Below are 15,286 nucleotides of genomic sequence, written 5' to 3'. Positions count from 1 at the left end.
GCAAATTGTAATGAACGCGTCTTTGACAGCTGTCACAGTCATCACGGACACAGTGAGAGTTGTTAGATTAAGTAGGTTTTCGAATACGAGTAAAAAAAAAGGCTTTTGTTTTGTACATCACACAAACAAGGCTCAGAGAAGGGATACAGTGTCCGTTGTTTCAACAACATGTAGTAAATCTGTCGCTTGAAATAATACCAAGGAGAGAACTTAACAGAGAAGGCGTTTTGTAACATTTCCACGGTGCTTTCATGAAGACAAGTTGCGATTCCTGCTTTTCTAGCGCAAATAGCCGATCTACAAGCTCAACGCATTGCAGTATTTTGAGCTTGTAGATAGTCTATTTTCGTTACGCGACACTGGCACGCAACTAAAGTAAGTCTAAATTGCCCCTTTGAGGGTGGTTTGTGGTGTCGGGTTATTGTCAGCCCTTTTCCAACACTGCTCTGCAAACTACTCTGTCAGATAAACCCAGAGCTTAGTAAATATCTTCTTCTCTGTCACTGAATGCATGTTCATAACTGCGTTGTGTTTTCGCGCATGACCTATTTACAACCACGGTGATCGCCATTGGCTACAAAAGCGAGGAATGGGGTGGGGGTTGGGCTGTTGGCTGTTGCAATTGGTCAGTCACGGCACCTCGTCATTGGCTGGCTGAAAGGGTTCCGCTGTCCCTGACTGCAGCGTGTTTTGGTGTCGACAGCCTTCACCTTTAGTTACGTCTTAATGTGTGTCCTGCTGGGACGTAATGCTTTAATGTGTTTGTATACAGTTAAGTGCATGCTTGCAGTATTTGCTTATGTATACATGTGTATAGGTGCAGCTCACTTTAACTTGATAATACAGTACATAATGACAGCCAGTGTATGGATACAGGGTTGCTGGAGGACGAGAGCTTTGTTCCACAGATCCCAGATCTGGAATTTGGGAAGGGGGGGGGGGTTTGATGAAAGTGTTCACGTGTGGGTCAGTGTGCAGTCTGGGTAGAAGCCCAGGGGTTGGTGGTGGTGGTGGTGGTGGGGGGGAGTCCAGGGGGGGTGGAGTTTGTTTGGGGGGTGTTACTTGATGATCTGCGGGCAGTCGCTCCAGGCTTTGGCCTTGCGTTTGGCCAGGGCCAGCCAGGCCGGCTCCGTGGACACCTGCGGTGAATCGGTGGAGGGGAAGCGCTTGGAGACCTCCTTGGGTGATGGCGTGGAATCCGATATCTCAACTAAAACGCAGGAAGAGGAGCGTCAGTCAAGATCAGAACTAAATGACAAACAAAAATGACTTTTAACCACTTTCAACCTGGCGTCCCCATCATTATATGGAAAACTTGCAAAAATAGAGATGGACTAGGAAAAGTGCTCCTCGGAGCACAGGTCTCCACCAGGTCAGGTAGGTTATTGTGGGCCAGCAATATTCGTAATTCACCAATCAGTATGGAATATGAAAAATCACACCTGTGTGAAGTGAGGGGCGCTCTTATCATTATACATCATCTCATGAACAACTGAGTTTATGTGATTGGTTAGCCGATTTGCTCGTCTACATAGGACGTACATTTTCCCTTCATTGTTAATGGCATTTAATGTTTGTGTTGCAAGTCATATTTGGCAGACATTTGACCTAATTTCTTTCATTGTCAATGGCAAATTTGAGACGTGCGTGGACAAGCTGTATATAGGAAGGGCTAGCGCCCCTCAAAAATCGTCCAGGTCTGTCCCTCAATGTTGTTCCTCAATGTAGTGCGAAAGTACGTGCAAAGTTTCACTGCAATCGGACGTTGCGTTCATGATTTGTGTTTTGTATTTGCATTTTGCATTTTGTTCAAAACGGGCCACTCCTACAAACTTTAGAAGTCAATCAGGATGGAATATGACAAATGAAACAGATCCGTCTTGAACACATGACTAATAGAGATCATGTGTACCGATTTGTGTGAAATTTAGATACAATCTCAAAAATTGCCATTGGCATTTCTTCCTCTGCCTAGTGGGAATGTCACATGCGTGCAAAATTTCACTAAAACTGCACGCTGTGTTCATGATTTGAGTCATTTTTTTCCAAACGAACATTCCTGCAAACTTTGGAAGCCAATCAGGATGGAATATGAAAAATCTGAACAACCAGTTTCGTTTAATGGCTATAGAGATACTGGCCCTCATTTATCAACTCGGCGTATGCCAAAATATGGGTGCACACCGAAATTACCGCAATTACCGGCATTTACCATTTCCGCAAAACCTTGAACTTGAATGTGAGCCAGGACAAAAATCACGTTAGGTCGGGAGCTGTCGTAGGCTTTGTCCTCAGCTATTTTCTGTCGTACACAAGCGGAGCAGCATTGTTTGACCAGCTGACATGCTGTCACAGGCATCTAAGCATATGTATTCACTCCTAAAATGTTAATATAGAACTGTATGTATATACATGTAAAAAGAAAAAGAGAGATTTCCAACTTTACAAGCAATTAAAATTGCGCAATTGAAAACAATATAACATGTTTACAATGTACTAGTTTGTGCTTAATCAAACAGTGCTTTACTGGCCTGGTTATATGCGACCGCACTTGTGAGATGATTTGGGATCGCATGAGTGTGACATCAGATGCCTATATAAATATTTAGGCATAAATGGACTGCACGCCTTTATTATTAAGTGAGAATGACAAGCATACAGCTTGCCTATTTGCAATTGTAGGCTATATAAGGCGTAAGGGGCTTAATTATTCACCATTTAAATAAGTGCTTTGACAATCATTCAGATAAAAGCGAGATCATTTTCGGGAGTCGGGAGGACGTCATGGGACCGCGGCGTGCGTCGCCAGCACATACCAGCACACATGCAAGCCTTCATCCATATGTTTATGATTCGTTCATCAATGATCAAATCACCCCATAAACGTTGATTATGACTGCCTTGACGACACCCTCTCATGCCGGCATCACTCACCCACAGCACTTATCACAGCAGTGCGCAGTCTCACTGATCGCCTTCGCCGTGCACTGCGCACGAATGGGTAAAATTAATATAGTAGGCTAGCCTACAAACGTATTCCATTTAAGGCGGGCAGCAAGGCAGGGGGAAACTTTTTTTATTTTATTTTTTCGTCATGTAACTATGGTTTCCAAGGTCGTACTGTGTTTGCGATCACTTTATAAATGCCGTGGCGACGTGGGTGTACTACGAAACCTACACTCAAATTTGGGCAGATTTTTACACTCAATTGATAAATAAGGGCCACTGTGTACTTGATCACTGCGATCAAAGGTGCCGGAGATTTGAGGCCCGGGCGGCTAGTGTAGCTCTCTGGGCACCTTGGCTGGTAATCCAGTCTGGCACTGTGTCGTGGGTTCGACTCCCGATCCCGACGGCCTTTACTGCGTGTCTACCCCCATCTCTCTTCCCATTTCCTGTCAGCCTACTTTCATCTGTCCCTCTATCGATAGCGAAAGCCCCCCCAAAAAAAGTGCCGGAGATTAGCTGTCCACAGACAGAATGACGTACAGACTACAGACACATGGATGGACAGATGGAAATGCCATTAAAAAGACCTCCGTAGCCTAATGCATGTAAAACTGGGGGTCCTTGAAATGAAAATGGTGGAAGATCCCTGCTAGAGACGTATAAATCTTGGGGGCTCTGGGCATATATTTTCAAATAGGTGTCCACAGGCTAATAAGTGTCAATTTGGGGGTCCTTTACATGAAAAGGTTTGAGAACCATTGTCATATCGTACCTGTGACAGAGCTGGGCAGAGTGTTGGCTTTCTTCAGGGGGTCTCTGCGGTCAAAGCGCCCCAGGAGACTGTCAGGTCTCTTATTGGGCTCCTCTGGTGTTCGGGGCTTAGAAGGACTGGGGCTTCTGTCCACTTTGCTGTCTGTAGGACTGCCCAGCGTAGCCTGTAGTCATACATATAAGTAATGTTCACACAATAACACAATTAATGTCTGTTATAAAACTCTGTCCTCCTGTGGCGTGCCATCTATGTTAAATGTATGATTTTGTTGTATGATGTGTAGCCTATCTTAATTACCGGTATTGTTAATCAGTATATGAACTTTAACCCTTGTGTTGATGCATAACTGTATATTATGCTCTGATTGGGGCTTTGTGATCTCAGATTCTGTGTCCTGCTTGTGCAGATAATCTGTAATATCACAGGAGTCACATCACCAAACTTTGAATGCAATATTGCAATAAATGGTTATTGCTGACGAAAGTGTCTAACTGAACTGGGTATTATGTACTTTAAGTGTCCTGGTAGGCACTAGGCAGGCATGGTCTGTTACAACATTGCACTGAATGTTGCAAGAGTAAAAAAATATATTATATTAGGGCTGTCAAATGATAAGATTTCTTAAATCAGATTAATGAAAGATTAATAAAACATTAAAGTAGATTACAATGAATGAATAATTAATTAATGGAGAGTGTTGGTGTGAATCCTCCACATCCTCCAAGCCGGATGCACCAGCAAACACAATTGGCCATGCTCAGCCAGGTGAGGAGGACCATCTCTGTCACTGCACTAGCAACTACTATACAGGTTGGTCCCATTTTGGGCGGGAACCCCTTTTGGTGTTAGCATTATGTTATGCTTTAGCTATTGAAAAATAGCAGATCTACAAGCTCATAGCGTGCCACCGAGTGGCGCGCTACGAGCTTGTAGGTCTGCTATTTTTGAAAAATCGACTGACATAGAAACATAGCTTTTTCAGAAAACTGTCAGGATGTAGAAGACATTTTTTAAATCTGATCTCAGGTCAAAATGGGTTAAACAGGGAGAAGAACCAGGTTGCATAGCTTGGTCCACCACGGTGGAGGAACTCCTCCTCACTCAGGTGAAATAAAAGATACGTACACCGTCTTTGTCTCGGGACTGTTTCTCTGCCAGTTTGGCCTCTCTCTGGCTACGCCTGTCGTCACGGCTCTGCTGCTGTTCCCTGAAGCCCTTTTGCTTCTGCAGGGCCAACGTGATCCACAGTGGCCCCACCTCCTTCTCCGAGGCCCGCGAGCTGTCCAGAGAGTGCCTACTCTGTAACGATGGCTTCTCTGTAAGGAGACAATGTGGACCGTGTCACGTTCCTTTACCTTAATACTACTATTACTGCATTATGACATGACACAGTTAACAAAACATAGGGCCTATATACAGTATACTACTACTACTAATAATAATAATATTACCTTTAATCCACCCGACACTGAAACATAGCTTTATTACGTCACCATCGAGAGCCAGTTATACCCCGGCATTGGTACATATCTTCATTACGTCTACTATTCCGGAGTAATCTAACTTCCGCTGTGATTGACCGGGCCTATGTAAGCGACTGCGGCAACCACACTTTGCAATCTTTCATAAATTGTGACTTTTCTAGTTATTATTATTAGTAGTAGTAGTACTATTAGTGTGGTTCAACCAGACTATAGTTATATGTATTATATTATTATTATTGTCACACTTTATTATTATTTTTCTGGAGTAACCTACCTAACGCTGTGATTGGCCGAGCTTTGCATAATGTTTGTAGCATAAAAAGTTGTCCTACGACCTAGAACCTGAAGTGCCCTGAAGTGTTCATTCACCAAAGGTCCTTGACCTTGATAAAGATCCACAGCTTAGGAACAGCTTAGTAAACAGTTCAGTCAGTGTACACTGGAGAGTATACACTTTCCTTAGGACATTTCTCTTTGCAAGGTCAGAAAGGCATCCTGAGAAAAGCATTTTGGCCTAACCTATATGACATTAAAACTCCTTTGAGTTGAATTTTGTCCACATGGTATGCTCAATTATGCTCATTTACTGGAGTATTTTAGCATTTATTTAGAGGCAATCTTTACATGCTCAGTTCAAGTATCGTATAGACTTTATTGCAATATCAATTGTGACTGAAAGGGATTTGCTTTAGTGCAGCTCAATATGACACCCTATTAATTGAACCTTTAACAATTAAGTCATGCAATTAAAAACATCTAAAAAATGTTTTTGCATATTGCATGTATTTTAAATCAGAAAATGACAACACACTTAAATAAAGGGACACTGACCTTTACGTTGGAGCTCTGTCTTTCTGTCGGTCTTCTCTCTCCAGGGGATGTTGATCGAGGGGAAGAAGGACTTCTTCTCCTTGGGCTCCTCATCCGCTTGGACATGGCTGCTCCTGCGCAGCTGGGCCACGGCCGAAGAGGACTCTTCGCCCCGTTCTGCCTGATCCAGGCCGGGCGACTCTGACGGCCCCCCTACCCTCTGGGCTGTAACGTCACTGGAGACCCCTCGCACCGTTTTGGGGAGCGGCGATGGGGGAGGGGTGGCGGGTTTCGGCGACACGGTGGGTCTTTGGTAGAGTGCCGGTTTGGAAAGCGCTTTCTCGCCCTCGCCGTGCATTGCAGCGGCGCTGTGAGACCTGCCCGATTTGGCCCGTAGGACGGCAGGGGAGGCGGCGTGCGAGAGCCTGCTGCCTGCACTCTCTGGATGAGGAGACACAGGGCTAGATTTATCTGAAAACACAGAGGAGCAGTCGGAGTCCGGCTCTATGGGCGTGAGTGGGGAGGGGACCCCATCAAAGCTGTCCCCCGCACTGTACCGTTTCTTCCTTTTCTCTGTGGACTGTTCGCTGTGAAAGCGTAGCGAGTAGTTGGTCCTCCTCAGCTTTATGCCAAAAGGAGAGTGCTTGTCCTCGCCTCCCTCTGGCCCTCTGTCCTCCTCCTCCTCCTCGTTGTAATCTGAGTCCTCCCCCTGGCTCCCGTTCTTCACCTCCGCTGCTTCAGCTTTGGACCCGGGACTGGGTACCAGGAAGGAGGGGAGGTCTTTGGCAAACATACACTCCTCTGAGCCTCTCTCTGCGATGCGAACAGTTTTAGCCGCTTTGCTCTGAGCCCTACCGCCCGGGCCCGGTGAGGCCGATGGGGAGCTGCAGGGGGCTTCGGACGCGTCGGACACGTCCTTCCCGCCGTCCCTAACGTCCAAACTCAACAGTTCCGAGTTGCGATTCGAGTCTCCGAACTTCTTCTTCGCAGGGGTGATGGAGAACTTGGCGTTGGCAGACATGGTCTTCCTCAGGTTGGTGTGGGAGAAGGGAGGCTGGTTCAGGTCTTCACTGCTCGGCCGAGTCTGGTTCCGTCCGGATTCCGGGTAATCGTCATACTTGCCCTCCTCGGCGCCCTTGAATATCTTCGATCGAATGCTGGCCCATTCTGCCAGGACGGCAGCGCTGGACTGGTCAGTGGCAGGCGAGGTCTCGGTGAGCGATTTTGTCTTGCCGGACTTGCGGTCGGGTGAGATCTTGACCGTGGCCAGCGGAGACCCCATGGCTCTCTTGTCTTCTCCCAAGCCCAGCAGAGACTTGCAGGCCGTGTCTTTGATCTGGTCCATGTGGACGGCCGTCCCGCAGAGCTGGGCTCCCGTCACCAAGATGGCTGTGTGGGGGACATACTGTGAGGACGGCAGGTGGGCGTCTCCTCCTTCAGAAGAGGAGGTCTTGACGCCCTCCATCAGTTCGGCTGCGGGCCCGCTGTGATGTCCAGAGGGTGCCGCCACGGGCGTCAGGTTGACCTTCTGGAACAGGATCTGTTTCTCTCCAGAGGACACCTTGAAGGAAAACGGTCTCTGCCTCTCCTCCATCTCCCTCCAGCGGAGCTCTTCTGCCCTCCTCTTCCTCTCCTGGGAGGGCTTCTGCTCCTCCTCTTCCACTTTCCTCCTTTCCTCCGCCTCCAGTTTCATCTTCACCTCCATCTCCTCCTTTATCCTCCTCTGTCTCTCCTCCTCCTCTTCTCTCAGTCTCTTCTCCTCCAGCTCTAGCCGCCTCCTCTCCTCCTCTTCCTCCTCCCTCCTCTTCCTCTCCTCCTCTTCTTTTCTCCTCTGCTCCTCCAGGTGCTTTCTCTCCTCCACTTCTTCTCGCTTCCTCCTGGCCTCCTCCTCCCTCCGTCTACGCTCCTGCTCCTCTTGCCGCCTCTTGTCCTCCTCCCTCCTCAGCCTCTCCTCTTCCTCTCTCCTCATCCTCTCCGCCTCCTCCCTCTGTCGCCGTTCTTCCTCCTCTTTGCAGAGGCGCTCCTCTTCCTGCTGCTTGCGGCATCTCTCCTCCTGGAGTTCACGTGCTCTCAGCTCCTCCGCTCTCCTCCTCCTCTCCTCTTCCTCCTCCCGTCGGAGTCTGTGCTCCTCCTGCTCCCTCCTCCGCCGGGACTCCCGTCTCTCCTCCTCCTGCAGTCTCTGTTTCTTGGAGGTCTCCGGGGACCCGTAGGGAGGCTCCTCGGCGGCTGTCCTCTGCTGGCCTTCTTCAGCCTCCTTCTCCTCCTGAAGGACTCCGGGGAGAGACACCTCCTGGAGTTCCTAGGAGAAAGACAATCCAGGTTACACTTGCCACCTGGGAAACGTATAGGTCCCAGGTTCGAGTCCCGGTCCTAGCTATCTGTTGAGGTGTCCATGAGCGAGATAATTAACCCCCAACTGTGCCCAGAAAGCTCAATATGCCCACCTAAGCAGACATCAGCTGGATGAAGCTCAAACCCTGCAGTGGGATTAATACGCTCTACACTTTTACTTCTTACAGCAATGGTTCTAAAGCTTTTTCATGTCAAGTGACCCTGAATGGGGGCCAAGGACCTCCATACAATGTTTATTTTGAAATAGCTGATGTATCATGTATATAGGGTTAGTAGTTAAACTGATTGTGGATACTATATTAACTCAATTTATATTATCCTCACTTTGAGAAGCATGAAAATGAGTTGTGAGTAGGGAAGCTTTACAGCCCCGGATTCAATCAAAGTTTTACTGGACTCACCTGGGTAAAGCGCCTGTGCTTGCGGGACACCCTCTGATTCTTAGGCTTGCAAGACAGTTTGTGCTTGGCGGCGGTGTTGTCGAGGCGCGGGGCAGACAGGGGAACGGAGTCCAGGTTGATGGACTCGATAGTGCCGTCGAGTGTAAGAACTCGCCTGGACCTGGGCGACCGGACCGGAGTGCTGTGTGCCCCCGTCACCTGCTGGCCCGGAGTCTGGACCTATAGGGGTGACGATTAGTTGTCGTACGGATACTTGTGATTAACCATTTACTTGTGTTTTTGGCATTGAACATTGGAACGAATAAATAAAAATTATGTTTCCGTTTTACTTTTAGGCTTTGGAAACAAACTAGAGGTTCAGGCCACTATGCGGTCCTTCCACGGGTACAGTATGTTACACAGTTGATCCGACTGATATGGCCAAATATGGAAATCTCTGATGCAGCAGCTGTCGTCTCATTAGTGTCGAGACACATGCGCTGTGTAACTCGATGATTGTGACACATATCCCGTAGGAGCACAAATAAGTATTGCACAATAAGTATTATGTTGTTTCATACAAACACAAAGTGTACAGTAAATATGAAAGCATGAAATGTAGTGTATTGGCTCCATTACATGGCATTATTATTTGTGCATAGTGTGGAAGCAATTGCGCTGCTGGTGTTCTGGGATAAACTACGTTATATTGGCATACCTTATATTGACTTTCCCATATAATGACAATATAAGGGAGATATGAGAGATCTCCATATAATGGTGGTAAAAGGACTGACGGATACAGAGATTTCCATATATGGGCACAAAAGGGACACAGACAGATGGGTACAACGCCGCAGTGGCGTGCACAGATATACACTAGGGGGTGCTAGAGCACCACCTGCCCTTGCCCTCTGGACAGCAATGTGCCCTTTTGAAAAAAATGGCACATTTATTTTTGAATCACTGAGAAAACTGTTGCGCCTTTCTTCGTCCTTTTTTTCTTCCAAACTTGACTACGGTAGCGGTGGTCTCAAAAACACAAGGGAAACTTTGACAGAAAAAGACTCGCTCACTGTATAGAAAATATAAGTAAAACTCCTTGGACTGAGACTTAAGAAAATATTTTTTATTTTATTTTATCATGCTCATAAAGTGCTCTGTGCTCAAAGTGCAATTAAAAAGCAAACGTTTCGGTCCTAAGACCATCAGTGCTATCATAGCACTGATGAAGGTCTTAGGACCGAAACGTTTGCTATTTAATCAGTGCTATCATAGCACTGACAAAGGTCTTAGGACCGAAACGTTTGCTTTTGAATTGCACAGAGCACTTTATGAGCATGATAAAATAAAATAAAAAATATTTTCTTAAGTCTCAGTCCAAGGAGTTTTACTTCTATTTTCTATACGGTGAGCGAATCTTTTTCTGTCAAAGTTTCCCTTAAATTTATTTTTGTACAGTGTACAGTTTGTGGACCATGGTGACATTGATCAATTCTTAATTAAAAAAAAGCTTCTAATTTATTATTTATGCCCCAAAATCTATAAATCTCACACTATTAAGGCAACCGGCCAGTTCCACAAGGTGCCCTTTTTTCACGTGAGCACCTGCCCCTCTAAATGTCTGTGCACGCCACTGCAACACCGGGTACTCTGACAAAGCACCCGACACTATTAGGCCTAATAGGCCTACCTGGGCCTGCTGGGTCACGTGGGCATGCTGCTGGGCTCCTGGGGGCGGTTGGACTGCCAGGACCTCCTGGTGGAGGTGGACACAAACACAACATGAGTCATAATGTGTCCATACCACATCCTGCCACGTCGGCATTCTGCCACAGCACAGCACTGAGCAGACGCTGCTCTCAGAGGAGGTGGATAACATCTTTATCAGTGATTCTCAATCCTTTTTCATTTCAAGGACCTCTCAGTTTGAAAGGCATTAAGCCCCCTTTTGATAGAATCTTTATCTCGCAATATCTCAAATCATGACTGTACTCATGGAACCAAATGGACCCTTTGGTTTGATTTTTACACTCTCTCACTATTTGATGACCGGGTCATCGGTCAATAGGAGACTTAGTCAGTGTCCGCCGGCCAATTATTGGCTTATAGGAGCCACAAGCCCAAAAGCTCAAGGAATAGAGATTAATCTGTGATGTCATGACATACCTTTTATTTGTGTTTTTTCTATTCACTTGGTCTACACTACAGAATGAGAGGTCTTCTCTGCCGGAAACATCACGAACAAATGTTACGGCCATTTTTGTATACCACACCATAGACACCTACGGTATACGGAATTATTTTCCAAATTTCATCATGCTTGTCAAACTAAGGGGTTTTTATGATTCTGAATCCATTTAAAGCATTAGTTTTGCACGAAAAACACTCCTTGGCCGGCAGAGCAGACCTCTCATTCTGTGGACCTTAATGACCAAATGAATAGAAAAAAATAAAAAATGACTCATGACATCACAGGTCCTCTCAAATTTTGAGTGACTGGCTCCAATAAGCTCCATGAATTCAAGGCTTCATGGGGTGTGTAATTCATTTCAAATAAGTAATTGTGTGGGTGAACTACTCCTTTAGGTGTCATGACATTTTTACCATGGAGCTTATAGAGAAAATAGCAGATCTACAAACTCACAACAACACGCTGCAAGCTTGTCGATTGGCTATTTTCAAATAGTCAAAGTTTAAATAGAGCTGAAGTAGGTACTGTATGCAGGGGTGTAACAACCGTGACGCAGACAACGCAACTGCGTTGAGGCCCAGAGGGGTAAAATTTAATTATAAATACATAGAGAGAAGTTTGGCGGAGCCTGGTGGTGGCTGCTGCTAGCACACACCATAGATATTATGGCACACACCATAGGCACACACGTGCCCCGCCTCCCAAGAGCTCTGGTGGACTCTGCTCTTTAGTCAGTACCTTAGGCTGTGGTTCTGCTCTTTAGTCAGTACCTTAGGCTGTGGTTCTGCCCTTTAGTCAGTACCTTAGGCTGGGGTTCTGCTCTTTAGTCAGTACCTTAAGCTGGGGTTCTGCTCTTTAGTCAGTACCTTAGGCTGGGGTTCTGCTCTTTAGTCAGTACCTTAGGCTGGGGTTCTGCCCTTTAGTCAGTACCTTAAGCTGGGGTTCTGCCCTTTAGTCAGTACCTTAGGCTGGGGTTCTGCTCTTTAGTCAGTACCTTAAGCTGGGGTTCTGCTCTTTAGTCAGTACCTTAGGCTGGGGTTCTGCTCTTTAGTCAGTACCTTAGGCTGGGGTTCTGCTCTTTAGTCAGTACCTTAGGCTGGGGTTCTGCCCTTTAGTCAGTACCTTAGGCTGGGGTTCTGCTCTTTAGTCAGTACCTTAAGCTGGGGTTCTGCTCTTTAGTCAGTACCTTAGGCTGGGGTTCTGCTCTTTAGTCAGTACCTTAGGCTGGGGTTCTGCTCTTTAGTCAGTACCTTAAGCTGGGGTTCTGCTCTTTAGTCAGTACCTTAGGCTGTGGTTCTGCCCTTTAGTCAGTACCTTAGGCTGTGGTTCTGCTCTTTAGTCAGTACCTTAAGCTGTGGTTCTGCCCTTTAGTCAGTACCTTAGGCTGTGGTTCTGCTCTTTAGTCAGTACTTTAGGCTGTGGTTCTGCTCTTTAGTCAGTACCTTAGGCTGGGGTTCTACTCTTTAGTCAGTACCTTAGGCTGGGGTTCTGCTCTTTAGTCAGTACCTTAAAATGGGGTTCTGCTCTTTAGTCAGTACCTTAAAATGGGGTTCTGCTCTTTAGTCAGTACCTTAAGCTGGGGTTCTGCTCTTTAGTCAGTACCTTAGGCTGGGGTTCTACTCTTTAGTCAGTACCTTAGGCTGTGGTTCTGCTCTTTAGTCAGTACCTTAGGCTGTGGTTCTGCTCTTTAGTCAGTACCTTAGGCTGGGGTTCTGCTCTTTAGTCAGTACCTTAGGCTGTGGTTCTGCTCTTTAGTCAGTACCTTAGGCTGTGGTTCTGCTCTTTAGTCAGTACCTTAGGCTGGGGTTCTGCTCTTTAGTCAGTACCTTAAAATGGGGTTCTGCTCTTTAGTCAGTACCTTAAGCTGGGGTTCTGCTCTTTAGTCAGTACCTTAAGCTGGGGTTCTGCTCTTTAGTCAGTACCTTAGGCTGGGGTTCTGCTCTTTAGTCAGTACCTTAAGCTGGGGTTCTGCTCTTTAGTCAGTACCTTAAGCTGGGGTTCTGCTCTTTAGTCAGTACCTTAAGATGGGGTTCTGCTCTTTAGTCAGTACCTTAAGCTGGGGTTCTGCTCTTTAGTCAGTACCTTAAGCTGGGGTTCTGCTCTTTAGTCAGTACCTTAAGCTGGGGTTCTGCCGGCGCCGCCTCCATCTGGGCCTCCACCTTCAGAGGACTCTGTGGAAGCTCCTCCTCGTCTGAGCTGCCCTCGTCTCCCTCACTCCGACGCTGAGACGGAGGTTTCTGACCAAACTTGATGTTCTGTGCTATCTGCCTCTGTGCGATGATGGACATAACACTGTTATTTCATCATGTAATGTTTGTCATTTGTATAATTTATTTCTTCATTTTGCAATAAATGATCGAGTACATCATTTTGAGTTGTCTTTTTGTTTTGTCTTGTTTTTCTGCTACAGTAGGTATTGTGGTATATGTCATACTTTCAGCAACACTATTGACAAGTAAAACCAATAAAGGCTAGCGAGAGAGAGAGAGAGAGATAACAGAGATGACACCATGACACCATTTTTTATCTCTGGGACCCCCAATCTACACCATAAAATGCGTGGAACCAAATGGTCCCATCCATTTGGTCCCATTTACACTCTCAGAGTCACAGTGCGTAAAGGTCCATTTGGTCCCATTTGTATACTCTCAGGAGTTACAGGCACGCAAAAGGCCTGACATTGAGAAGAGTAACTAAACAGCGAGCTCACCTGAAGGTTCCTGACTTTATCTGAGACGTTCTCCTGGGACATGGTCTGTTCTAGGCAGGGATCCGCCACCGGCTCCTCTGGGATGAAGATGCTGTCGTGGGAGAGAGCTCTGGAACCAATTGGATTCAACTCCCTGCAGAAGAACGAATGACAGGACAGGACAGCTGATTTAGCTTAGTGTAATAACCAATCTATTCTATTGACAAAGCATCAGGTTAATAGCAGTTTAGCATAAAACACAAAAAGTCCAGGACTTTTCCCATTGTGGTCCTCTCACAAGCAACAGAAAAACAGGGCAGTGACTACATTTAAAACAGAAACATTAACCTACAGTATGAACAAAACAAGAAAACTTAAATTCAACCTATTTTGCAAAGAAACATTTTCCAATAGCCATGCCTTTGCCTGATGTTTAAATGCTCTCAAATTAGTTGTCAATTTGACATAAGAATCCAGTTGGCACCAATTTAAGAAATCTCTTCCAACACATCCACCTATTCATTCACTCTGAGCAGGGTGTGGAAGCATCCTTCTGTAAATTATTTCTGCACAAATAGAAAGGGAAAGAATCTCTGCACAGGCAACACCATTGTATAATCCGACAATTAAAGGCTGCGATCCAGACAAGGCCTTTTATGATCTGAGCCTTTCCCTCTTCTCTTCCCATGAGGAAACAACCAACTAAAATGTGTAACTCACTCAAGTCGAGTCTCCAATGCAAAAAAGATTGCAGGGAACTAGCTTCTCCAGCTTGGAATAAGATCAGCTAAAAAGAGATTAAGGTCAAAATGTTCTGCGAGGTATGGACAATTAATTATTGATAAGGCCCGATTTAGTACTTTGCATCAGCAGAAAACCAATCTGGCAACCCGTCTGCAAAAAAAAAAGAGAAATCTGAATCTGTCGTGATAGATGAGCTGAAAACAAGAAGTCACAGTAGGAACAGCTCAATGTAGGGCACATAGGGAAGGATCCTTTAAGAATAACACTGTTATATCCATTAGTTCTTGCTTGTAATGTCATGTGGAGTATATAAACAACCCCCACGCCCCCCCACGCAGTGTCCAGGGTAGGGACCAAATGGACACTTCCCCCTGTAGGGTCCATTTGATTCCATTTGAACATTTGTGACTCAGGCCTTTGAGTTAAAGGCTATCAGTAATTTAGCTGGGAACCCCATGGAACCACCCCTCGGGGTCCTTTATAAAGAAGGGTGCATTTCTTGTGGTGATTACCTCAAATTCTGGTTGGTGTCCTCGTCGTCAGACACGACCCCATTGCACACCTCTCCGGTGGAGTAACAGGCCTTGAGCTCCACTGCATCGAAGCCCCTCTCCGCTTGCCTCTTCTTCCTCTTCCCAAACAGACGTTTGAAGGGCTGGAATTTGCCCTGTCGCCTCCTCTCTGTTGCCCCAACCACACAAAAACACATATAATCCATTTGTGATAACCACAGCTCCCATACAATCAGATAATCAATCTTCATACTGTAGCTCACATTCCAAACACACTAGAAGGGTATCAGAGGTATTCTGTGTGCAGTGTGTATGTACAACATTTCTGCATGGATGTGCAATGCTTTGCGGTGTGAATCATGAGACATGATCGCAGTGGTGGAAGAAGTAATGTTTACTT

The 15,286-nt window shown here is 46.1% G+C and overlaps 1 protein-coding gene across 1 annotated transcript; it reads right to left on the bottom strand.

Moving 5' to 3' along the window:
- Positions 1-22: 22 nt before the first annotated feature.
- Positions 23-15,023, bottom strand: cracd (capping protein inhibiting regulator of actin dynamics). Its single transcript, XM_083766296.1, has 9 exons — positions 14,887-15,023; positions 13,652-13,784; positions 13,056-13,211; positions 10,441-10,506; positions 8,769-8,987; positions 6,037-8,314; positions 4,847-5,037; positions 3,722-3,884; positions 23-1,210 (listed from the first exon to the last, which is right to left on the bottom strand). The coding sequence occupies exons 2-9, from the start codon at positions 13,691-13,693 to the stop codon at positions 1,059-1,061; spliced, it is 3,267 nt and encodes a 1,088-aa protein (XP_083622422.1). The 5' UTR covers positions 13,694-13,784; positions 14,887-15,023; the 3' UTR covers positions 23-1,058.
- Positions 15,024-15,286: the final 263 nt, after the last annotated feature.

The sequence above is a fragment of the Protomyctophum parallelum genome (genome assembly GCF_964188405.1).
Source record: "Protomyctophum parallelum genome assembly, chromosome: 6".
Lineage (NCBI taxonomy): Eukaryota > Metazoa > Chordata > Actinopteri > Myctophiformes > Myctophidae > Protomyctophum > Protomyctophum parallelum.
This window is presented reverse-complemented; position numbering and strand designations above follow the sequence as displayed.

Coding starts and splice junctions, on each gene's coding strand:
- cracd (XM_083766296.1), bottom strand. CDS start 13,693: ATGTCCCAGGAGAACGTCTCAGATAAAGTCAGGAACCTTCAG. Junction 8,988..10,440: donor ACGTGACCCAGCAGGCCCAG/GTAGGCCTATTA, acceptor TCACCCCTATAG/GTCCAGACTCCGGGCCAGCA. Junction 3,885..4,846: donor AGTCCCGAGACAAAGACGGT/GTACGTATCTTT, acceptor GTATGACTACAG/GCTACGCTGGGCAGTCCTAC.